The following is a 25,086-nucleotide window of genomic DNA, read 5'->3' as shown; positions in this document are numbered from 1 at the left end:
ACTATTTACTCAGATTACTGAAACTATTTGCTCAGACTCTCTAAAGAAACTCACTCTGAGTTTCACAGGATACTATAGGAGTCCATTTTCATGCCTAGTGAAATTCTGCATTTGCAGATTGAAGAATTTTGGAAATGAAATGGAGCTATGCCCTTGTTCCTTAACACACACAGGCAAGGGGTTCAAAGGGCCTCGCACAGTCACATTTAGAATCTTGGTTCCACCATAGCACTGTTCATAAACATTCTGTGACAACCATGGAGGGCTCAAAGATAGTCATGGACTCCTACCTTGGCAACTGACACACAGCCAAATTTGTCCTGCACCAGAGCTGTTACAATGAACCTGCTTAAGAATAACTTAGAGGCTGGCCGGGCACGGTGGCTCATGCCTATAATCCTAGCACTTTAGGAGGCCAAGGCGGGTGGATCACCTGAGGTCAGGAGTTCGAGACCAGCCTGACCAACATGGTGAAACCCCATCTCTACTAAAAATACAAAAATTAGCCAGGCGTGGTAGTGGACACCTGTAATCCCACCTACTCGGGAGGCTGAGGCAGGAGAATTACATGAACCCGGAAGATGGAGTTTCCAGTGAGCTGAGATTGCGCCATTGCACTCCAGTGTGGGTGACGGAGTGAGACTCCATCTCAAAACTAAAAAAATAAAAAATAAAGAATAACTTGGGGGCCAAAGATTGCTGTTCTGTGGCAGTCGAGAACCACTGTCCTCCAGGACTGCCATTCAGAGCTTATGTTCCAAGTCTCCTCCAGGGATTGGAGCCAAGACAGGAGCATTCTTCCCACGGTGCAGCACCAATGCAGGCATGAGTGACAAGCCCTGAGTGAATGCTGAGAGAGTTGCTTCTCTAACCCCCACTTGAGAGGGAAAAAGAGAGCTCCACAGGACACACTACCTTCATGCTCCTCATGACTCCCCATTAATTGGGTTGCCCAACCAATCTGTCTTACTTTTTCTCAGCTGTATATTGCTAACTTATTTTTGTTATTGTTGGATTACAAGTGAACACAAACACAAGGACATTCTCTTCTACTCTCTTCCAGCCCGGTGTTCCCCAGTTACAGGGAGTGTAAGACCTTCAGTAAAAGGGTGTTACTCACTAAAGAAATGCAAGTTTGGGTTAACTAAAGTGCTTGGATATTCCGGAATTGTTTCAAATTTTGGATTTTTTTCTTTCAGATTTTGGAATATTTGCAGTATACCTACCTGTTCATCTTTCCTAATCCAAAAATCTGAAAATCTAAAATCCAAAATGCTCCAATGAGCATTTCTTTTGAGAGTCATGTTGGCACTCTCTTTAAAAGTTTTAGATTTTAAAGTTTCAGATATGGGATACTCAACATGTATTAGAAAGTACAAGGAGAGATGGTATCCACAAAGCACACACATTTTTCACTGCTTTTAGAATTCTGTGAAGAACAAAGTATTTTCAGGCTAAGGAATCAACAAACCCCAAATCCATAAATTGACTTGTCTGTAGAAACGAGTTCAAAATTTAGGAATGGGGGATAGACAGCAAGTTAGACCTCTCAACTTCTGAGTATCCAAAGGAATCAAGGAAGAGGAGAGAGTCTCAAAATTTTTATAAAGAAATGCTCGAGATAAAGTTGCTTTGGCTAGAGGAAGAAGGGGCCGATTGTGTGAGCCCCAGCAACAGTCCATCTGCTTGCTTGTGCAGATGTGCTGATTCTGCACCTGCACTTTAGTCACCAACCAGGGAAGTGGCAAATGCCTCAGAGGAACTTCCTGTGTTCAGTGATGGCAAATATCAGTTAAGAGCTTGCTAAAGATGGAAACACAATTTGCCTGGTCTGGAAATCAGGGTGCAAAGAGGTCTAGACGAAAGGAAGAGTGAACCGTACACAGGGCAAACCAAATAAATATTGAGTGAATTGTTCATATTGTTCATTTGTTCAATATGTTCATTTGAACATATTGTTCAAATTGTTCATTTGAACAATATGAACAATTCACTCAATATTTATTTGGTTTGCCCTGTGTAGGGTTCACTCATCTAGACCTCAATATACTTCTAATATTTTGTACTTTTGTATGGCTTTGTATGTATTTGAATAGAATACTTTTCATTTTCTAAACGTTGAGTTTTTGTTTTTAATGAGCACTTTATATTACAGTAATTTTTACGTCAATTTGATTTGTGAGACATATGGGAAAAAACTGAAAAACTTTAATGACAGTTTCTTATACTGGAAACATTTAAACTTTCATAAAATGATATATCAGAGCAATGAGATATTAGTTTCCTTCCCTCAGACAGTATCAACTCTTCACATGGTTGACAACTAATTCACTGCAGGTATAAGTTATTATAACCACTTTGAAGAGCAATTAAAGGTGAAAATGTTCATATCAAACACTCAATAACTACATGTCTAGGTGTCTATTCTAGATAAACTCTTGAACATATGCACAAACGTTCATCATAATATTTTTTAAATAGTAAGAAAAACTGAAAATAAGCATGGCCTAATGGGGATAAAAATAATTAAACTGTGGCATGTTCATAAAATGGAATACTATACACCAGTTAAAATGGAGAAACAGTATATATTGTTTAGGAATAAATGCGCACGGAGTTAGGCTATAAATATATGGGTAAGTAAAAGACAGAAACACAAACCACCTTCAGAAGAGCAGTCACCTCTGGGCTTCAACTATATTTATGTTTTATTCTTTTTAAAAAAAAATCTGAGGTGAATATGGTAAAATGTTATTAGCATTTGTTAAATATGGGTATTTATTATATTCTGTACTTTTTTGTATATTTAAGTTTTTCACAATAAAAATTAATCAAACAGAAAGCAATAGTTTATCTCATGACTTGAGAAGAAAGTTATCAGAGGTTAGTTTTTTCTTTTAGAAATTTTGAGAGTGTCAACTTATTGGAACCTAGAATGATTGCTCTGGTAATTAGGTTTAAGACTTCTAATAATAACATTATTTGCAAATGTGCTGAAACGTTATTTTATTATCTTTCCATCACTAAAGTTTTGTTTTGTTCACTTCAGAAATAACACAGCTAGAATGCTCTATTGAATTACAATGCTGCAACTTTTGAGCAAATTTTGTGGCTTAACAGGGCATTTGTAAATCTGGCTCACTCCAACCTAATAACTTACTTATTTGTAAAAATTGGCTTACTTAAAGAATTCTCTTTGTGTCGGGTCCTATAAAGGGATTTTCCCCCATTGCAAACAACAGAAGCAGCAATGTTTTCATCAAAAAATACTCTTATTTCAAAACTTAAGATATTCATCAACCACCTACCTTTTCTAGGCAGCAGAGTAGGAATTTAATTTTTATTAAAAAAGTAGCTAAATTCACACATACCCACTTTCCAGACTTGACTTCAGTTGGTGTTGACAACTGCTTGCCAAGCAAACCCACTCCTGTGCGCTCTTCCATGGGCTACACCTGGTCAGTGGCATGCTGAAGCACTGTGGAGGGCACGTGGCTAAGAGGAAAAAAGTGCGGTGCAGGCTGACTTTCTCTGGACCAGAGACTTCCCAAATATAAATTAAGGGTGTTCCTTAATTCTGGAAATCAGGTCCAGGGTCCCACCCAGAAGCCAACGGACTGCATTTTGTTCACCACTGCCCTAGAACTTTTGCCAAATGAGTCCTCCTTTTACCAGCTTCTGGTGCTGAGCATAGTGATTTTCTCAGTCTCTTCCCTTATCTATAATAGAACCTCCTAACTTACTATTTCTGCCTCTGAAATATCCTGCAGTTCAATACTTTTGAAATTATCACTATTATTCTGAGAAAACCAGATATCAACATCACTCAAGAAGATGGAGATTAATCCCAGGTCAGCCTATGGGTGAACAAGCAGAAACTCAGTTCATACTATTACAAGCATAGTCACCATTGTTACCATTGACTATGACAACAGCTAATGTTACCATGCCTCCAAGCTCTCTGATAAGTACTAAACCATATTATTACATTTAATTTTCACTACAACCCCATAAAGTTAACCTCATTTTACAGAGGAGTGAGAAATTAGAAAGGTTAACATGCCCCAGGTCATACAGCTAGTAAATGGTATCCTCCCTTCTAAGATTACCTTTTAGATGGCTTTTAACTATGCAAAGTATTTATTTGGCTTCTATTTATCTTAGAAAAAATTGTATTACACATACATCATACTATAGTTTGGAACAATTATGAGGGACAAACGTAATTCAGGAAAGCTACGGAGAAGATCCATTCCTAAGGAGGACTCTACAGAACCAGAATGTTATACCCCAACAGATGGCTCCAAAAGTTTGTCCACAATATTGCAGATTTATTCAATTCTCCAAGCACCAAAGAGAAAAGACAGCTAATGTTTTGGTTCAACCTATGAGTACATTCACTTACTGCTGCCTCGTTAAGGAGAATGGGCATCTACTGAGAAGCAACATTTATGAAAATGCACACTGTGAGCACAAGACCATTCTGGATACACAAGGCAGGGGTGGTTGTAGGGACACAGCTGGAATGACCCAAGTGGTAAAGCTGACAGGAAAACAAAAATATTACCCAACACTGGTATTATTAAACAAAGGAATTAGAGGAAGAGGAGGCAAATAAATATTCAAAAACCAATTGCCTTTTGTTAGACTATAACCTAACATTGATTTGACTGTCAGAGGCAGAGAATCTTTGAATGAACAGTATTTCACACTTCAAATCTAAAATTTGGTGTTCATTTTAATAGTGCTGACTTTTGCAATAAAAAGGAAATAAAGAAAGGAAATTGATCACTAGCTTTGAGATTATAGCACTTAGGAATGCAAGGACAATGAGAAACATGCCCTCAATGGGTTTCTGGGCAGAAAACCGAGGGCATCTCATCAGGGCCACATCACTATGTTTTCAGAGTCATTGCCTAAACCGGTAAACGGTGCTAAAAAACTGCGTGGTTTATGGATTAATCTTTGTTTTACTCCCTCTAAGGAAGAGTAAAAAGTGAGAGACAATGAGAGAGAGAGATTGAGCTGGACAAAGAAAAAATATGCCAACACTGTCTTGACAACACAAGCACTGGCTGCATTTTAAATATTTATTTTTTCCTCCTAATTTTAACGGAAATATGTGGTGGCTTTGTAAGGTTCAAGTTGGCTAAGCTGAACCACATCCGTTGAGACAGAAAGAAACAGACCATGTCCCAGTGGTCCCGCTTCTCTGGCTAAAACCTAATATAAAATACATTAAATGAATTTTTAAACAGAGAAATTTTATTTTTTGCAACCAGAAAAAACTATTTTAAGGTAAGAGGGAGAATAACATGCTTCATAAAATTTGGAATCACCCACAATCCAAGCTCACAATTATTTTTCTGTCCACCTACCTCTTTACATACACTTTGGCAGACATTTGATTATACTGAATACAAAGTTTTACACAGTAGTCCCCCCTTATCTATGGGGGATACCTTCTAAGACCCCCAGTAGATGCCTGAAATTTCAGATTGGATAGTGCTGAACCCTATATACACTGTTTTTTCCATACATACATACCTAGGATAAAATTTAATTTATAAATTAGGCACAGTAAGAGATTATCAACAATAATAATAAAAGAACAATAATGACAATAGACTGTAATACAAGTTATGTGAGTGTGGTCTCTCTCTTTGTCAAAATATCTTATTGTCCTGTAGTCACCTATTTTTGGACCTCAGTTGACTGCAGATAAGTGAAACCATGGAAAGCAAAACCACGGAGGGAGGTGAGGAGACTACTGTATCTTTTTTAAAATCTTGCCATTACATACTGAGCAGATTCCCATGTCATTAAAATTTCTTTAGAAACATGACTTTTCACTGGCTGCAAGATGCTCTGCTGTCTGCATGCATAGTATGACTATGGCTATAGTGTAGCTATCCTCCTCTAAGTTGTTTACAGTCATTGGCTTTTAGAGACAACATTGCCAAAAACATTCTCGCACATAATTCCTCTTCTGCATCTCTTATCACTTTCTAGAACAGGAATGTTCCAAGCTCTGGACACACGTTACCAAATGGCTTTGGTAAACATCTGCAGGTCAATGTTCAAAACGTTGGTCAACCAGTATAACAAGGGCATCCATGAATAAGAACCAGTGATGCAACGTGGGAACAGGGCAGCGAAGTTCCTGGCTGTGCCATGCCAGGAGTTAGCCCTTCAGTCCTAGAATCATGGGGGAAGAATGGTGGGCCCTTGGGAGAAGGACCAGATTGGCAGGGTGGTTTTTACTGGGAGGGCTTGGGGCAGCTCCTGTTGACCAACTGGAATTTGGTAATATTTTGACCAGTAATACAGTTTCACTGGAGCATATCCACTGAACATCAGCCGGTGTTGGAGTTTCCATCTTACTCTCTCTTTCTCAGACTAAACAAGCCTCAATTACTTTAGTTTTCCCCTGCACTGACTTCACTGTTCAAAAGTTCAAACCTTTTACAGATTTCCTAATAGGCTCTACAAATTGTGTTTAGTAAAGATTAGATTTGGTCAATCGTCCAAACTTGACCTTTTAAGCAATGGCAAAAGGGACAGAAACAAAATAGAAATCAAAGAGGAAAGTGTACAGTGCATGTGAACACAGCTCAAATTTGAAAAAGGAGCCAGTCTCTAGATCACGGGATCAAAGCACAACATCAACTCTCACTGCTGTAACCAATGGTGGGTCAAAGTGGTAAAAGAATGGTTGTCTCAGTCAAACACACACACCCTAGAGGTTGGTTTCTCCTTCCTCTGTGCCCCAGAGCCTGTCTGCTGCTTACCCTTTTATGGAGCTTATGACAACATTTGATTACTATTTGATTCTATCTGCTTCTCCTACCAGGACCATCCACTCCAAGAAATTTGGCTTATTTTTTTAATCATCCTCAGAATCTAACCAAGAGTCTAGATTCTCTGTCTAGTTTTCTCTGCCCCAGAGAAGACACTCAATACACATCAAACAAATCACACACTAACTTGCCTTGCCCTTCACCAACTGCATTGCTTTGGTGAGTGAAACACCAGATACTCCAAGCTTGTTATTTCTTACTGTTTCAATCTGGGCTTATACACAAATCCTCATCTCTCAATGCCAGGGACTATGTAGATAAGACAGATAATTTCAGAGCCTGCAGAGTCTAGAAAGCTGGTTGTCCTGCAGCTACTGTGCTTCCCTTATATAGTCTTTAGAGAGGTAGGGAGGAAAGGCAGACAAATTTCTTTCTAATCATTGCTACTTCTGCCACTTTCTGTAAGCTCTTATCACATAAGAGCACAAATGCCAGTTTGAACCCATCACTGGAGTTGAAAACTCAATTGCAGAAGACTAAACCAGGTACTTCTGAAGAAGTCTAGTAATACTGTCACTGAAGTCTAGTTTTTTCACTTTTACTGGTTCCCTCTCCCAAATCTTAACACCTAGCAAAGTAGGCACCTGGAAATCCAATGCTCACTCTACTGTATATTTAATCAACCACAGTAAAAGAAAGAAGAGGACATCTAACTTCTCTTCCCTCTCACATCTTCAGGCCCAGTGCCCAGCCACTGCTTCCCTTCCCAGGTTACCCCTTTTCTCATAAAGATATTGGGAAGAACTAGAAGACCAATGTCTCACCTCGTCTCCTCGTTTTCCAGCTACTTTGTGTAGAAAATGGATGGTTTCTTTTGACTTTAATTCCACTACTTTAACATGTGTTTCTTTAAATCTGTGTAAATCTGTGTTTTGATCAAGCTACTGCCTCTCTAGCACTGGAAACACAGGAGGGCTTCAGCTCTCCAGGAACTGAAAGAACTGCATCCCAATGGCCACACACAATACAACTTTAATCTTTTTGTATGTGTGGTGAACGAATTTCTTTTTGTGGGGAACAGTCAGGAATTGATCCAATCAGGGTATACAAACCAAATTAAGGAATAAATGAAAAGTACTAGCTGAACTTTCGGCCACTTTCCCTAGATGTCTTCAGTATGTACCTAGCACCAGATCAACAGTTTGCAGAAATCATGATAGCTGAGCTGCAGCCAGGACAGACAAACACACACTCAGCAGCAGAGTAAAAATTCACCTTCCCCAAAGTAGACCTCAAAACATACAGAAATGTAATATGAACAATCTAATACCATTTACTTAAGTCTTGGCTTTAGAGATCAGAAACAAAGCAGGAAAAATTAGGCACAATCATCAAATCCTGATCTTTGCCTCAAATATCTGCTGTCATCAGAGCTAGCAGTGTCTATATTCCCATCTACTTACTTGGCAAACTCTGAAGCCCAAGAAGGGGTACAAGTATTTTTCTGGATACTAATAAGGACTGGTTAAGTTATACAACTTGTACATTTGCTTCTGAGCAGAACAGCAATTAAAGATGATTTCTTCCTGTGCTGATAAGATTGCTGTCAGCATAATACATGTATACACCCACTTTATTTTCTCCTCTCTGAAGACTTACTCCTTACTGTTCCCAGGATTTAAAAATCATGTTAACAATAAGCAAATACAGCATGGCCAGATGCCTTTTTGTGGTCAGATGGTTCATTGTTTAAAAAGCTTCAGTTTAAAATCCAAAAGATTGTTAACAGATGCAGTTTCTGGCTAGAGACTGGGAAAAACCTCATTTAAACAAAAGAGTATGTTGTGATTGGAACTAAAAAGGGAATTACCTTTAAAGATAAGAACCACAAACATTTCCTATTTGAAAATACCCCATCACAACTAACAGAACCCTTTTTGGACCTTTCATGAAAGTTAAAAAAAAAAAAAATGACAGTGGATTGCTGTCTATGACAAAGCAAGGATGACCAATCAGTCCGGTAAGTTTTAGATTTGTTTGGACTTTCAACAAGGCCTCAACATCCATCTCTTATGCTCCCCTGAGATTACTCAATTAGATAAAATTCCAATTAACTTCTTTTGAATCGTTTTAGTCTGAGAAATATTTTCTGCTTTGATTTTGGCTCTGGAAATAGGTTTTCAACCAGAGACATAGATAGAGAAGTTTCATAAATGAACACTGACTTGATAAGCAGATAGCTGCTGCCGGGACTCAAGTCGCTGTTGGACAGGGAAACAGACACTGGGCTGAGCCAAGCTTGGCCCTGTCTTTAGGTCCCAGGCTCATTGGCCTTCACAACTTCTGTTCATTTTTACATGGAAAGTTTGCTTTTCACCAACTCACGCCATCTGTTTCGGTTGGCTTCAGTGGCCCCTTACTCTATGACTTTACTATGTGTGAGAATGTCTGTAATGCCCTGTGTTCTAATCTTGAAAGACGGGAAATGTGACAGAGCCCTGGGAGTGTAGCTTTCCTCCAGCCTGAGAAATGGATGTGGCTTGGCTTGCTGGTGATAAGCCTGATTTGAAAAGGCTAGGCGAGAGATGTTCCAAGGAAAATAATCTGTTCTTAATATTAAGGATGGCCACTACGGGGCTCTATTCTGAGAATGGGCAACCTGTCCTTCAAGAAATTACATTCTCTGAAGAGAGGTAAACATAATATCCTCCTCCTGGTTCAGTTTTCATGTTCTCATATTCATTGTGTATTTCCCAATTTATTGCAGTGCCCAAAAAGTTCAGTTTCAGACCAAAGGCACAGTAGAGTTTTAACAGTGTTAGAAGCTCAAATTAAAATCTTTGGTGAAGCAATGCTACCATCCATTTTAAAGTGAGGCAAATCTAGAACCCATGGGATTCCCTAAAGAGTCAAAATGGCTTTCCCACTGATTGCTAAGTCATATAAGGAAGCCAAGCTGTTGGAATGAAGCTAGTAGGAGAAGTGTATTCTCAAAGGTCTGTGCAATCCAGCCAGGTACTAATAAGAAAAGCCCAGCCATCAAAAAGTGGGATTCTGAGGCCAGTGACCACATCCACATCCATCCTCCTACAAGAAGCAAACCCCCCATCATGCACACTTGAGATGAGGTTTTCAAGGGGATTCGATAGGTGTGGAAATTGAAAAATGAGCAGCAGCTGCAAGCCCGAGGTCATTACTATTCTCCAGGGTTTGCCTTTTCTAATCTAAGGGGCAGTAGTTTCCATGATTAACTTTCTATTGCTGTCAAGGGTGTAATAAAATCTGGGAAAGAAGAAAACTTTCCCCTCAGTAAGCTGCTCCTATTTTCCTGCTCTTCTCTTTCCTCTAGTGAACACTCTCAATCCCTCCCTTTGTATTGTTTCCTTAGTTTCAGAAAGAATCTACGCTAGGATGAGCCAAAATAGACAATGTCCTCTGTGTGTACCCACAACTTGAAGATTTCTCTTTCTCGGTTCTAGCAGCAGATTTTTAAGATGGCAGTGCGAAAAGTTTCCTTGTTTCCAAAGGCTATATAATACCAATTTCAGAACTGAGCACATTTTATTCCATTTTAAAATTCTTTCTCAGTGTATTATATTTGTTTCTTGAGCCATGACAATCAGTTCAATAAAAAAGAGGTTTTCTAGTTGGTTCAACGCATACAAAGAGAAACAGCAGAAGAGGAGAGGAAGACATTTATTTCACAATGACATTTTACTGGTTACTACTGGACTAAGAACTCTTAAGGCTTTAGTTTGGAAATGATCTGATAGAGGCTCAGAGATCATACTGAGCGGTTAAGGCTGACCACATTTCTCAGAAAAGGCCACCAGAACCGAATCTGACACATAGTTCTACCAATTACAATTGCCCAGCTGGAAAATTAATGTGCTTTAAATTTTTTGACAGTATTCAGTGTAACACTAATGGCAATGCAGTGATTCAGTCATCATGCATTCAATTCAAAGTATCAGATGCTGGAGTTACAAAGATGGATAAGACATGGTGTCTCTTCATCAGAGGCATAAAGTCAGGTGGAGAGCCACTCACATAGGCTCACTGCTAGAGAGAGTCCCTTTATTGAGTAATGTAAGATGCTCCCAGGAGATTGGCACAGGGCAATTACACAAGATAGCAAAGGGGGGAAGACGTGCTGAGAGATGCCACATGGGCAAATGGAGGTCCCAAGCTGCATATTGGTTTCACCTAGTAAAAGGCTTCCCTGACAATATTTTTTTCTTGAAAAAATATTGGATTATTGTACAGTTTGTTCCTGTTTCCCTGGGTCGGGAGTGAGTCATCAAAGTGTCCACTGCCTGATGGAGAGCTAGGTGCTAGCCTTGACCTTCCCACTACCCCATCCTGGTTTAAATCTCTGTTGGAACAGAAGGGAAAGTGGCAAAAGGTGGCCATGAACAGAATTAGTCCCAAAAATGGGTGTAGGGATATCCTCAGAATCTGCTACAGGGTTTAAAAGATGGCAGAGTGCACTCTGTTTCAGGAGATACAGTCACCATGGAGTGATGCCTGGTGCCACAGATACTAACTAGGGAATAAGAAGAGCTTTGGTGTTTCACTGTCCCCTATATCCATTCTCCACATCTCTTGAGGTAAGAGAACCCCTAGATCTTAAATGGGAAGTGACTGCCCAGAATAAAGACTTTAGTCCTTTCAGTGGATGTGGCCATGCAATCAGCAGTGGGATACAAGAGAGAGTCAGCCACATAACTCCAGGAATGCGTCCCTCAAAGTGGGAGTGGAGGAGCCTGTGCTTCCTTTCCTTTCTTCCATCGTTGGTTTGGAACATGAAGGGGCTGGAGAGTCACCTTGGTGCATGGGATGGGGCTACACCAGAGAGAAGATGAAATGGAAAGTTGTCAGAAGGTGGTTGTAGAGGGCTGTGACCCCACACCTGGTTCTAGACCACCTGTATACAGACTGCTATGTAAAGAGCAGGGTTGAGGGGAATTTGTCTTGTGTAAGTAAACGTTATTTTGGGTCTCAGTTACACATGATTATGAATGATGGTTACAGGCGGAAAAGAGCCCAATGAAGTATTGACAAAAACAACATCCAGAGAATTGACACTGGCTACATGTAGCACCACAGCCACAACATAACACATTCAATCTGGTTTTCACATTACAAAGAGCTGTCCAATTCTAGTGGTGAAATGGAAGAGCAAATGGAATCAATGATTATTTTCCAGTTAACCACAATTACAATGAAAATCTTACCTTTTTCTTGCTACAGTATATTTGCCATTTTTTCTCAGCTGGAAGTGCAAACATAGCTTCTCTGTGTTTGTCTGTGAGGTCCAGTTCATCCTGAGAAGAAAGAAAATAATTAGTGTTTCATAGGATAAACATTACTCCTGTAGGGAACGTTATCAGTATCATCAAGGAAGAAAAAAACCAAAAACACCAACACATATTTAAATGAACTTGAAAAGACCAAGAAGCTAAGTTAGGTATGTTTTTCCATCACGAAGAAAGCATGTCCCTGGCAGGGGGCTAGGCATGGGGCACAGCAAGAGGGATGAGGCACAGCCCTACAGTCACAAAGATCAGGGGAGAGTGGACCAAGCACGGGCAGAATTATCCTGAGCTACTGTCTACTGCTGAGTATGGTCCACTGAGCAGCAAAAGCTGTCAAACTTCAGGAGTTTAGAAATATTGGTCATGTTAAAGATGAGGATTTGCTGGGGATGGCTTCACAAACACTAACAGGCTGGGCCCTGAAGGACTTGGACATGAGGGGGGGAGAAACAGACAAAGGCCGAGTGTGGTGACAGACAGTGTGTATGTGGCACAATGGTCAGCTTAAAGGAAGCACTGGGTTTCTGCAAAGGATCATCAGTTTAAAGGTTGGAGAGGTAGGGAGTGAATAGCGGAAAGCTTTAAATGCCAGAGTAAGGAGGTTATTTTCTTGAATGAATTGAGGCAATGAAGTTTTGGGCAAGGCAGTGACTCCCTCATTGCATAAACACTAACTGATATTTACTCAGTACATTATGTGCAGGCATGTTCTCATTTACTGTAGTTCTCACAACAACCCCAAGTGGTCTACTCATTACTACATCCACACTGATATAGCTTGCAAAAATTTAGGGTGAAGATTGGCCACATCAGTTATTCAAGACTGCACACCTAGCAAATAGTGGAGTCGTGTTTTAAGCTTAGAACTGTTGAACTCCAGAGTCCAGATGTTTAGCCTTTCAGATTAGTGTTTGGAAACGTTAACTTTATAGTGGTGTACTGCTTAGACTGAACCCTAAAGGAAGGTAATTTATAAATGTTAATAACTAATGGATAACAATAACAGAATCATGAATATAAAGAGCTTATAAAAAAGTTATTGGTGTTTAACAAGAACTTAATTCACAGTCTTTTTTTTTTTTTTCTACTTTTACTTTAGGTTCAGGCATACATGTGCAGGTTTGTTACATAGGTAACTTGCATGTCACTGAGGCTTTGTGTACAAATGATCCCATCACTAAGGTAGTGAGCACAGTACCTGAAAGGTAGCATTCCTGCCAACACCCCCACCACCTTCCCTGTTCAAGTCCCCAGAATCTATTTTTCCCATCTTTGTGTCCACGTGTCTTCAAACTTTAGCTCTTACTTATAAGTGAGAACATGCGATATTTCGTTTTCTGTTCCCGGGCTGGTTCACTAAGGATGCTGGCCTCCAGTGGCATACGTGTTGCTGCAAGGGACATGATCTTGTTCCTTTTATGATTGTATAGCATTCCATTATATATATCACATTTTCTTGATCCAGTCCACTGTTGATGCACATCTTGGTTGATTCCATGTCTTTGCTATTGTGAATAGTGCTGCAATGAACATACAAGTGCATATGTCTTTTTGGGAGAACAATTTATTTTGCTTTGTATATATACCCAATAGTGGGATTGTTGGGTCAAATGCTAGTTCTATTTTAAATTCTTTGAAAAATCTTCACACTGCTTTCCACAGTAGCTGAACTAATTTGCATTCTTACCAACAATGTATAACTGTTGCCTCTTCTCTGTAACCTCACTAGCATCTGTTGTTCTATGACTTTTAAATAATAGCCATTCTGATGGTATGATATCTCATTGTGGTTTTGATTTGCATTTCTGTAATAAATAGTAATTGATATGAGTGGGCTCTGCAACCCCACCCAAATCTCATGTCGAACTGTAATCCCCATGTGTCAGGGGAGGGGCCTGGTGGGAGGTTATTGGATTATGGGGCTGGATTCCCCCTCACTGTTTCTGTGATGAGCGAGTGAGTTCCTATTAGATCTGATAGTTTAAAAGTGTGTGGTTGGGCCGGGTGTGGTGGCTCATGCCTGTAATCCCAGCACTTTAGGAGGCCGAGGTGGGCAGATCATGAGGTCAGGAGATCAAGACCAGCCTGGACAACATGGTGAAACCCTGTCTCTACTAAAAATACAAAAGATTAGCCGGGTGTGGTGGCACACGCCTGTAGTCCCAGCTACTCAGGAGGCTGAGGAAGGAGAATCGCTTGAACCTGGAAGATAGAGGTTGCAGTGAGCCGAGATCGTGCCACTGCACTCCAGCCCGGGTGACAGAGCGAGGCTCCATCTCAAAAACAAAAAACAAACAAACAAACAAACAAAACAACAGTGTGTGGTACTGCCCCCTTCGCTCTCTCTCTTTCTCTCCTGCTTGCTTCCCCTTCTGCCATGATTGTAAGTTTCCTGAGGCCTCCCAGTCATGCTTCCTGTTAAGCCTGCAGAACTGTGAGTCAATTAAACCTCTTTTCTTAGTAAATTGCCCAGTCTCAGGTAGTTCTTTGCAGTAGGATGAAAACAGAGTAGTACAGTGATTAGCATTTTTTCATATTGGTTGCATGCATGCCTTCTTTTCAGAAGTGTCTCTTAATGTCTTTTGCCCATTTTTTCATTGGGTTGTTTTTTGTTTGCTGATTTCTTGTAGATTCTGGATATTAGACCTTTGACAGATGCATACTTTGCAAATATTTTCTCTGATTCTGTAGGGTGTCTATTTACTCTCTTGACAGTTTCTTTTGCTGTGGAGAAACTGTTTAATCTGGTCCCACTTGTCAATTTTTGTTTTTGTTCCCATTTCTTTTAGAGACTTAGTCAGAAATTCTTTGCCAAAGCTGATGTGCAGAATGGTATTTCCTAGGTTTTCCTCTAGGGTTTTCATTGTTTTAGGTCTTACAGTTAAGTCTTCAATCTATCTTGAGTTAATTTTTGCTTATGTGAAAGAAAGGGGTCCAGTTTCAATCTTCTGCCTATGGCTAGCCAGTTATCCTACCACCATTTATTGAATAGGATGTCCTTTCTCTACTGTTTGTTATTGTCAACTTTGTTAGAGATCAGGTGGTTGTAGGTGTGTGGCTTCATTTCTGGGTTCTCCATTGCTGTTCCACTGGTTTATGTGTCTGTTTTTGTACCAGTACCATGATGTTTTGGTTTTTGTAGCCTTGCTGTATAGTTTGAAGTTGGCTGGTGTGATGCCTCTGGCTTTGTTCTTTTTGCTTAGGATTGCTTTGATGGTCCGTGCTCCTTTTTGGTTCTATACAAATTTTAGGTTACCTTTTTCTAATTCTGTGAATAATGACATTGGCAGTTTGACAGGAATAGCATTGACTCTGTAAATTGCTTTGGGCAGTATGGTCATTTTAACAATATTGATTCTTCCTACCCACGAGCAGGGCATGTTTTTCCATTTGTTTATGTTGGCTCTGATTTCTTTCTGCAGTGTAATTCTCATTGTAGAGATCTATCACTTCCTGGATAAGCATATTCCTAGGTATTTTATTCTTTTTGAAGCTATTATAAGTGGAATTTTGTTCTTTATGTAGGTCTGAACTTGAATGTTATTGGTGTATAAAAATGCTGCTGATTTTTTCACATTGGGTTTGCATCCTGTAACTGTACTAAAGTTGTTTATCAGTTCTAGAAACCTTCTGGCAGAGTCTATGGGATTTTCTAGGTATAGAAACACATCATAAAGAGACACATTTTGACTTCCTCTCTTATTTTGATGCCTTTTATTTCTTTCTCTTGCTTATTTGCTCTGGCTAGCAATTCCAGTACCATGTTGCATAGAAGTGGTGAGAATGGGCATTCTTGTCTTATTCCAGCTCTCAAAGGGAAGGCTTCCAGCTTTTGTCCATTCAGTATGATGCTGGCTGTGGGTTTGTAATAGATGGCTCTTGCTATTTTGAGGTATGTTCCTTTGATGCCTAATTTGTTGAGGATTTTTTTTAACATGAAGTGATGCTGAATTTTATCAAAGGCCTCTTCTGCATCTATAGAGATGATCATAAGGTTGTTATTATTCTGTTTATGTGGTGAATCACGTTTATTGATGGGCATATGTTAAACCAACTTTGCATATCAGGAATAAAGCCTACTTGATTGTGGTGAATTAACTTTTTGATGTGTTGCTGGATTTGGTTAGCTAGTACTTTGCTGAGGATTCTTGCATCTATCTTCATCAGAGATATTAGCCTGAAGTTTTCTTTTTTTTCTTGTGTCTCTGCCAGTCTTTGGTATCAGGGTGATGCTGGTTTTAGAGAGTTAGGGAGGAGTCCCTTCTCCTTGAATTTTTGGAATAATTTCAGTAGGATTGGTACTAGCTCTTCTTCATATTATCTGGTAGAAGTCAGCTGTGAATCTATCTAGTCCAGGGCTTTTTTTTTTGGTTGGTAGGTTTTTTTTTTGTATTACTGATTTAATTTCAGAACTCATTATTGGTCTGTTCGTGACTTAAATTTCTTCCTGGTTCAATCTTGGGAGGCTGTGTGTTTCTAGGAATGTATCCATTTCTTAAACACCTTGTTTGTGTGCACAGAGGTGTTCGTAACAGTCTCTAAGGATTTTTTTGTTTGTTTCCGTGGGGTCAGTTGTAATGTTACCTTTGTCATTTCTGACTGTGTTTATTTAGATTTTCTCTGCTTTTTCCTTTATTAATCTAGCTAGCAGTCTATAAATCTTGTTTAATCTTTCCAAGAAACAACTTTTGGTTTTGCTGACTTTTTGTATGAATTTTCACATCTCAATTTCATTCAGTTTAGCTCTGATTTTGGTTATTTCTTTTCTTCTGCTAGCTTTGGAGTTGGCTTGCTCTTGTTTTTCTAGTTCCTGTAGGTGCATCATTAGGTTAATTTGAGATCTAACTTTTTGATGTAGGTGTTTAGCACAACAGACTTTCTTCTTAACACTGCTTTAGCTATGTCCCAAAAATTCTGGTATATTTTGTCTTTGTCGTCATTAATTTCAAGGATTTAAAAAAATTTTTTAAAACTTTTGCCTTAATTTCATTCTTTACCCAAAAGTCTTTCAGGAGCAGGTTGTTTAACTTCCATGTGACTTTTATGGTTTTGATAGATCTTCTTGGTATTGATTTCTGTTTTTATTCCACTGTGGTCAAAGAGTGTGATTGGTATGATTTTGATTTTTCTGAATTTGCTGAGATTTGTTTTATGGCTGAATATGTGGTTGATCTTAGAGTGTGTGCCATGTGAGATGAGCAAAATATATATTCTGTTGTTGTGGGATGGAGTGTTCTGTAGATGTCTATTAGGTCCAATTGGCCAAGCATTGAGTTTAAGTCTGGAATATCTCTGTTAGTTTTCTGCCTCAATGATCTGTTTAACACTGTTGGTAGGGTGTTGAAGTTCCCCAGTATCACTGTTTGGTTCTCTAAATCTCTTTGTAGGTCTCTAAAATCCTGTTTTATGAATCTGGGTGCTCCAATATTGGGTATGTATATATTTAGGATAGTTAAGTCTTCTTGTTGGATTGGGTCCTTTATCATTATGTAATGCCCTTCTTTGTCCTTTTTGATCATTGTTGGTTTAAAATCTGTTTTATCAGATACAAGAATAGCAGCCCCTGTTCTTTTTTGTTTTCCACTTTCCTGATGCTTCTTTTACTTTGAGCCTATCAGCACCATTACTTGTGAGATGGGTCTCTTGAAGGCAGCAGACAGTGGGTCTTGCTTCTTTATCCAAATTGCTACTCCATGCCTTTTGAACAGGACATTTAGCCTGTTTATATCCAGAATCCATATTAATATGTGAGGATTTGATCCTTTCATTGTGCTGTTAGCTGGTTGTTATGTAGACTTGATTGTATGTGCATATGTAGACTTCATTATCATGGCAGGCAGGTATTGTTCTTTCATTTCCATATTTAGCACTCCCTTTAGTAGATCTTGTAAGGCAGGTCTAATTGCAACAAGTTCCCTTAGCATTTGCTTGTCTGAAAAGAATTTTGTTTCTCCTTCACTTTATGAAGCTTAGTTTGGCAGGACATGAAATTCTTGGTTGGAATTTCTTTTCTTTAAGGATATTGAAAATAGTCCCTGAATCTCTTCTGGCTTATAAGGTTTCTGCTGAAAGGTCCACTGTTAGCCTGATGGGGTTTCCTTTGTAAGTGACCTTCCCCTTCTCTCTAGCTGCCTTTAAGATTTTTTCTTTTTCATTGACCTTGGAGAATCTGATGACTATGTGTCTTAGGGATGGTTACCCAGCATAGTTTCTCATAGGAGTTCTCTGAATTTCTTGAATTTGCATGTCAACCCCTCTAGTGAGACTGGGGAAATTTTTGTTGACTACATCCTCAAATATATTTTCCAATTTGCTTGATCTCTCTTTTCTTTCTGAAATGCCAATATAGGCATTCATATAATCCCATATTTTTGAAGTTTCATTCTTTTTTTACATTCTTTCATTCTTTATTTTTGTCTGCCTGTGTTACTTCAAAGGAATGGTATTCAAGCTCGAGATTCCTTCCTCAAATTGGTCTATTCTGTTGTTAATGCTTCCAATTGTATTTTGAAATTCCTGTAGTGATATTTTTATTTCCAGAAGTTCAGTTTGGTTCTTTCTTAAAAATGGTTATTTCATCTTTCAACTCCAGGATCACTTTAGTGTTTTCCTTGGATTGGGTTTCAACTTTCTCTCGTACCTAAATGAGCTTCCTTGCCATCAGATTCTGAAATTCTACATCTGACATTTTAGCCATTTCAATAAAATACGTAAATTAAACACAGTAAGATTTAGATCTCCAAGGAATATTTTAAAAGTCCCCCTCTGAATGGCTCTTGCATATATCTGCAGTTCTATAATACTCATGGACATGTAGGCTTAGGATACTGACTTCACATCTTATATTCCTACCTCTATTTAGTCATCAAGTCCTGTTATTTCTTCCCTGAAAAACCTCATTTTTTTCCCCTTTGATTTTCCCTTTCATTCTCACTGAAACCACGAACACTTATGTCCTAATAACCTCTCCTTGGCTTCTGGCTATAGCCTGCCAGTGTTCCTCTTTGTCTTTCCAATTCTTCCTGCTGAACATGGCCAGATTTCTCCTAAAGAAGTAGTTCTCAAACATAAGCAAGCATCAGAATCACCAGGAAGGTTCCTTAAATCACTTATCATCCAGCATTTAGGATTGAACAGGGAGGAAAAGGTACAAGAAACTGCATTTTCAGTAAGTTCCCAGGTGTTGCTGCTGGTCATAAGACCACATTTTAGAACCACTGCCTTAAAAATGGAGCACCTGTGCTGTTTTGAGCTCCCAGTTCAAAAAACTTTATTAGTTCCACATTGCCTGCAAAATTAATTCTCCACTCCTCAGCCTGCCTTTGATGTCTTCCATTTATAATCCCAACTGAGTTTGCCAGGCTTGCTTCTAGTTATCACCTTACACAGTATCTTGTTAACACCCACACCTCCAGTGCACAGCCATGGCCTAAAATATGCTAGTTCCTTTGGGAAGTTCATGATCTTTTTGAGCCTCTATATCCTCATCTCCAGGAGAGGTACATCATTTCTCTTGCAAGGCTGTTGTGAGGATTGGCAAAATCAACTAAGCATGCAGTAATGCCTGACACAGAGGTGGCAACTGTACTGTTGTTATTTCATCATTTAAACACAAATCAATTGCTACTTTCAAGGGCAAGGTAAACAATTATGTCACTAAAACACACACAGACAGTACTACTCCCTAACCACAAAAACTAGCTATTAAGAATTTCAACACAATGAACAACCAGAGAAGTAATGAGGGATTTTTTACAGAAAATTCCATTATGAGGGAACATGTTTAAAATGTTAGAATTTTGGCATACAGCTATTATATATGTGAAGTAATTATTTTTGTTCCCTTTTAATTTCCTGTTATTCATACCTGCACTTAACTATTGATGAATGGGAAAATAATGGTGACATAAATCACTTCTCAACAATCAGGTCAATTATTCAAACAGCTCAATAGTAACTTGCTTAGTTTGGGGGGTAACGTTTGGTTTGTGTGAGAGAGAACTGTACTATTAAGAGTGCATCCTTTACTCCACTACAGCACAGTTTTTGTTAACTGAGCAGAGGTGTGAAGAAACATGTGACTCCTAAAACCTAGAAATTCAAAGCAAAGGGTTTTAATATTATATGTTTTGCTGTCACAGGTAGATAACTTCTGCTTCTGCTGAGATGCAGAAATGACCAATTCTGAATTGAAAGAACACACATGAACTAGGAATTAGGGGCAAGTATTTCATGCAGGAAGATAATTTTCATTGAGCAAAAAAAAATTACTGTAGGGTCTCTGCATATAATTTTGGATTACAGTAAGAAAATGGAAAGGAATAAATGGGTACTGCTAATAGTCATAGCTAACAATTATTGAGCACTTTCTATGTTCTTAATAGTAGTGTTTTATATTGATGAATATACTGTATCCTTACAACAATCCTATAAAGTAGGTCATATTATTATATTATTTTCTAGAAAACTGAGCCAGAGAGGATTCAGTAGCTTGCTCAAGGCAAAGAGCTGGTAAACAGTGGAGGAAGAACTCGAGTCTAGACTGTCTGGTGACACAGCCTGTGTTCTTAACCACCACACTGTTCATTCTGTCAACACAGGTAGGCAAAATCACGACACTGATACAAACATCAAAATGCATCCATCTACTGAGTGTCTCTTAGCAAAAAGAGTGGGGTTTGTGGTCAGATATCCCTGAGTTCCACATCTGGCTTTATGGCTTATGTAACCTTGCACAAGTGACTCAGCCTCTGAACTTCAATTTCTTCATCTGAAGACAGAATAGTCATATATTCCTGATAGTCATCTATCAAAAAAATGTTGTTGAATATCTGCCTATTAAATTCCAGGCATTGTGATAGGTACAGAGTTCAAAAAGCTATCATGGAGCTCAGTCCTCACGCAGACAGAGGGGAAATCAAATAGTCACACTAACTCAAGAATGATCAACACAATGAACAATCAGGGAAGCAATGAGGGTTTTTTATGGAAAATTCCATTATGAGGGAACATGCTACACACTAAGTTGAGTTCTGAGAGCCCACTTTTTACGGGGAAAGGTGGGACAGTGAAGGCTTTCCCCAGGAAATGTACAGAGCTTAGAGGTAAATAGGAAGTAAAGAGGTAGAAAGCACTGCAGACAATGAACAGCAGCCTTGAAAGCCACTGTGGACTTAATTCTTTATCCTACGAGCAATCTGGATTAGTGGATTCTGAGTGAGGAGAGTTACACAGATTAAATTCGATAATAACTGGGAGAGCCTAGGCACAATGACCAGGGTATAATAATAAGATCCCTACCCCTCCATTCCAAAAGTTTCTCTGCTCTGACTCATTTTGATTTCATAATATGGCTGAATCAAGCATGCAAGACTCTAAGAAACGATCACAGCCTTACGAGATCAATCAACACTTACTCACCGTCCTACCCATTCCAGGACCAGGGCCAGACATTATAAAGAATACAAAGATGAATAACAGATCCTGATTTCAAGGAATTTATAATCTAGTTAGGAAGACAAGATGATAGAAAGCTTTACAGGTTCCCATTCTTTCCAAGATAAAGTCCAAATTCCTTAGCAGGTAAAGGCCCCTTCATGACATGACTTTTGCTGACCTTCCCGCCTCCCCTCCTCCTCCTCCTCCTCCTCCAACAGCAGCACCTTCTAGTGTATCCGAAAAGCAGGTTAATTGCTCACTGCATGCAAAGTCCAATTAACAAGAGTGAGGTCTGATACAAGGCAAGTGAATTTACTCCAAAGCTAGCTTGGGGAAGGGGCACAAAGCGTCCTGCCTTTAAATATGCCACTTCACCTTTGGAGCAGAAAGTGGACACCTTTATAAGGTAAGGGAGTAGTGAGCAAGGGCAAGGGGTCCCCCTGCTACCCTGGTGTCTTATCTACCGAACAGTTGAGTTGGTGCCTTTCTGAGCAGAAATAAGTTGTAAAAGTGGCCAAGCCAGCATACTTTTGATATGTCCTCCTGGTAGATGAAAGTCCTGAGGCAACCCCCCGAGGGTGGAAGATCTAACCCTATTCCCTAGAGGTGAATGTTCCATAGCGGGTATGTTTTGGTTTGCAAGTTGATTGTCAACTCTTGCAGAGAAATCTGTCTTGGGACAGACAGTAAGAAGAACTCATCCTGCAGGAAATGTCTGGTGAGGGGAAGGTGACAGGTTATATTTGCATTCTGAAGGGCTAATAGGAAACAGGGAACAGAGGAAAGGGGAGAGGAGGAGAGAAAATAAAAAAAAATAGTAACTCATGCCCTTTTTCTTAGAAAAAATGATAGCACTTAAAACTATTACCTCTGATCACAAGTTGCCAACTTCTGAAAGTTTGCACATGCTGTTCCCCTTTTCCAAGGGCTCACCGTGTCTAAGAGGCAATCCTATTCATACAAGCTTTTACAAGGCATCAGCTATTCCCTCCAGGTAGCCTATTCTACCTTTCTGGGGATGAGTAGCTCCTCTGCACTTTGTGGAATTTATCACATTGTTATATGTTATTGGTATGTCTGACTCTCATTGTGAACTCATTCCCAAAAGACACGAACTCAATTTGTTCTATTCATATTTGCATTAGTTGCCAGTACTTAAAAGCAGTCTGACATAGCAGAAATGAAAAAAAAAAAGGAAGGTGTGCAGAAAGTAGAGAAGATGGGGAAGGTGGGAGGGAGGAAGGGAAGGGATATTTCAAGATATAGTGAGGATTATTTGATTATTTTATTGTTTAGAGATAGGGTCTCTCTCTGTCATCCAGGCTGGAGTGCAGTGGTGTGATCATAGCTCACTGTAACTTTGACCTCCTATGCTCAAGCCATCCTCCAGCCTCAGCCTCCCAAAGTGCTGAGATTACAGGCATGGGCCACGGCACATGCCCAATGCATTTTAAAGATTAAAGCCTATTATTTGAGGTGAAATGCACATAGAGTGAAATGCACAGATGTTAAGTATACAGTTTTTGAGTTTGGCAAAGGTATACATTGAAGTGATCGTAACACTTAACACCTTAGAATCTAGTGGTACCATCTTATACTCATGTCAGCAATACATGGCAGTTCCAGTTACTCCACATTCTCATCAACACTTGGTGCTGTTTTTTTTAAATTTTAGCTCTTCTAGTTTCTGTTAAGTACGATCTCAATGCAGTTTTAGTTTGTGTTTTCCTAATGACAACTGGTGCTAAATATAACTTTTCACATGTTTACTGGCCATTCATACCTGCTCTTTTGTGAAATATCTGTTCAAATCTTTTGCCCATTTTTATTGAGTTACCTGTCTTATTTTTACTGATTTAAAGGAATTCTTTATATATCCTGGAAACATGTCCTTTGTCAGAGGTATATATTAAGAATATTTCTCCTAGCCTGTGGCTTGCCTTCTCATTTTGTAATGTTTTGATCACCACGTGTTTTTTAAAATTTTAATGAAGTCTAATTTATCAATTTTTAAAATATAGTTAATGATTGTAAATCTTCTCTAAGAAATTCTACAACTTACAGGTAAAAAAAAAAATTGCATGGTTTCTTCTGGAAGCTGTACGGTTTTAGTTTTAGCTTCTATGTTTGAATCTCCAGTCCCTCTCACAGACCCTACTTCTGGATAACACACAGTATTTCTTTAGTTACAAAACAGCTGGATTGTTTTTGCCTTGTCTCTTCTAACTATGCATATTCATTTAGATAGGCTGCCGGGCAAGAAGGGCAATGAAAGCAAAGTTGATGGGAGAAGGAAAAAATAATGGATACAAAACAATTTGAAAATCATCCTTCAAATTACTTCAGGGTAATATTTCAGGAGATTTTTCATTTTGGTAATTAAATACTAAAGGAAGCATTCATGAAAAATAAAGCAATTAGTATCACTGTATCTCAATAGTATCTCTTTATATGAATTTCTTAGAAAAAGTAGATCTACAGAGGCAGAAAGCGGATGATTGTCTGGGGCTAGAGGCAAGGGCAGGGATGACTGCAAATGGGCACAAGGGGAGATGGGGTGCTGGAAGTGTTATAAACTATGGCAGTGATGGTTAACAACTATAAACATTTATTAAAACTCAAACTGTACAATTACAAGAGGTGAATTCTATAACATATAAATTATCCCCCAATAAAGCTGTCAAAAAAAAAAATCAAGCCTGCTTGTTGGAGCCCCAGGAAAACAAACAAAAAATTCTATATAGACAAAGTAGAAAAAATACAGCCTTGTATATACATAGTAAGAAAAGAAAATTCTGTTTGAACATTAGATAAACCAAGGAGTTGGCTTAAAAAAGAAACTGATTAGAAAGAAGTGTATGAAGAAGGAGGAAAGAAAACTGTGTACCCCTTTAAAGTAAGTAGCTCAATCTGGGAAATGTTACAATTTCAGACACAGCATTCCTTTGAAATCAAAGATCACTTCCTTAAAATATCCTTATCCTTTCTTTTAAAGTTACATAAATTATATTAGTGTGTATTCCATTTAGGCCAAGCAACAGGCAATGTTTCCCCCAAGGTCCCTTAGTAATTAGGTGGTATGTTAATATTAACAAGAAGTCCTTAAGAACCTTTTCAGTTTTTTCTGTTTTTCCCCCTAATACTGGCTCTACAGAAAAGTATAGTAGTGCCCTCTTATTCTCTGAATTCTGAATTCGCTTTCTGCCATTTCAGTTACCTCTAGCCAACTGTGGTCCAAAAGTATAAATTAAGAATTCTAAAAGTATAAATTCCAGAAATAAAAAATTCCTAAGTTTAAAATTGTGTGTCATTCTGGGTATTGCGATGAAATCTCACTTAGTCTGCGCAGGCCATGAATCACCCTTTGTCCAGCATATTCAGGCTGTATACATTCCTTGCTCGTTAGTCATGAATATCTAACCATCAGCATCCTCATGGTTCCATGATCCAGGTTCACCCACAGCAGATGATCTTCCTCCTGACATTTCATCTCAAGGTCAATAGTAGGCTAACACTACCTCATGATGCCT

General features: G+C 38.9%; 1 protein-coding gene across 4 annotated transcripts in view; it reads right to left on the bottom strand.

The window, feature by feature from the left end:
- Positions 1-25,086, bottom strand: part of DAAM1 (dishevelled associated activator of morphogenesis 1) — a 181,074-nt gene that overhangs the window by 67,987 nt on the left and 88,001 nt on the right. For all 4 annotated transcript variants that reach the window (XM_054530691.2, XM_002824803.5, XM_054530692.2 and 1 more), the window contains exon 3: positions 12,038-12,127. In XM_054530691.2, coding sequence (XP_054386666.1) covers positions 12,038-12,127 — 90 coding nt within the window. The remainder of the gene's footprint in view (positions 1-12,037; positions 12,128-25,086) is intronic.

This window comes from Pongo abelii, chromosome 15 (genome assembly GCF_028885655.2).
Source record: "Pongo abelii isolate AG06213 chromosome 15, NHGRI_mPonAbe1-v2.0_pri, whole genome shotgun sequence".
Lineage (NCBI taxonomy): Eukaryota > Metazoa > Chordata > Mammalia > Primates > Hominidae > Pongo > Pongo abelii.
The sequence above is the reverse complement of the archived record's forward strand: the minus strand, read 5'-3'. Positions and strand labels throughout refer to the sequence as shown.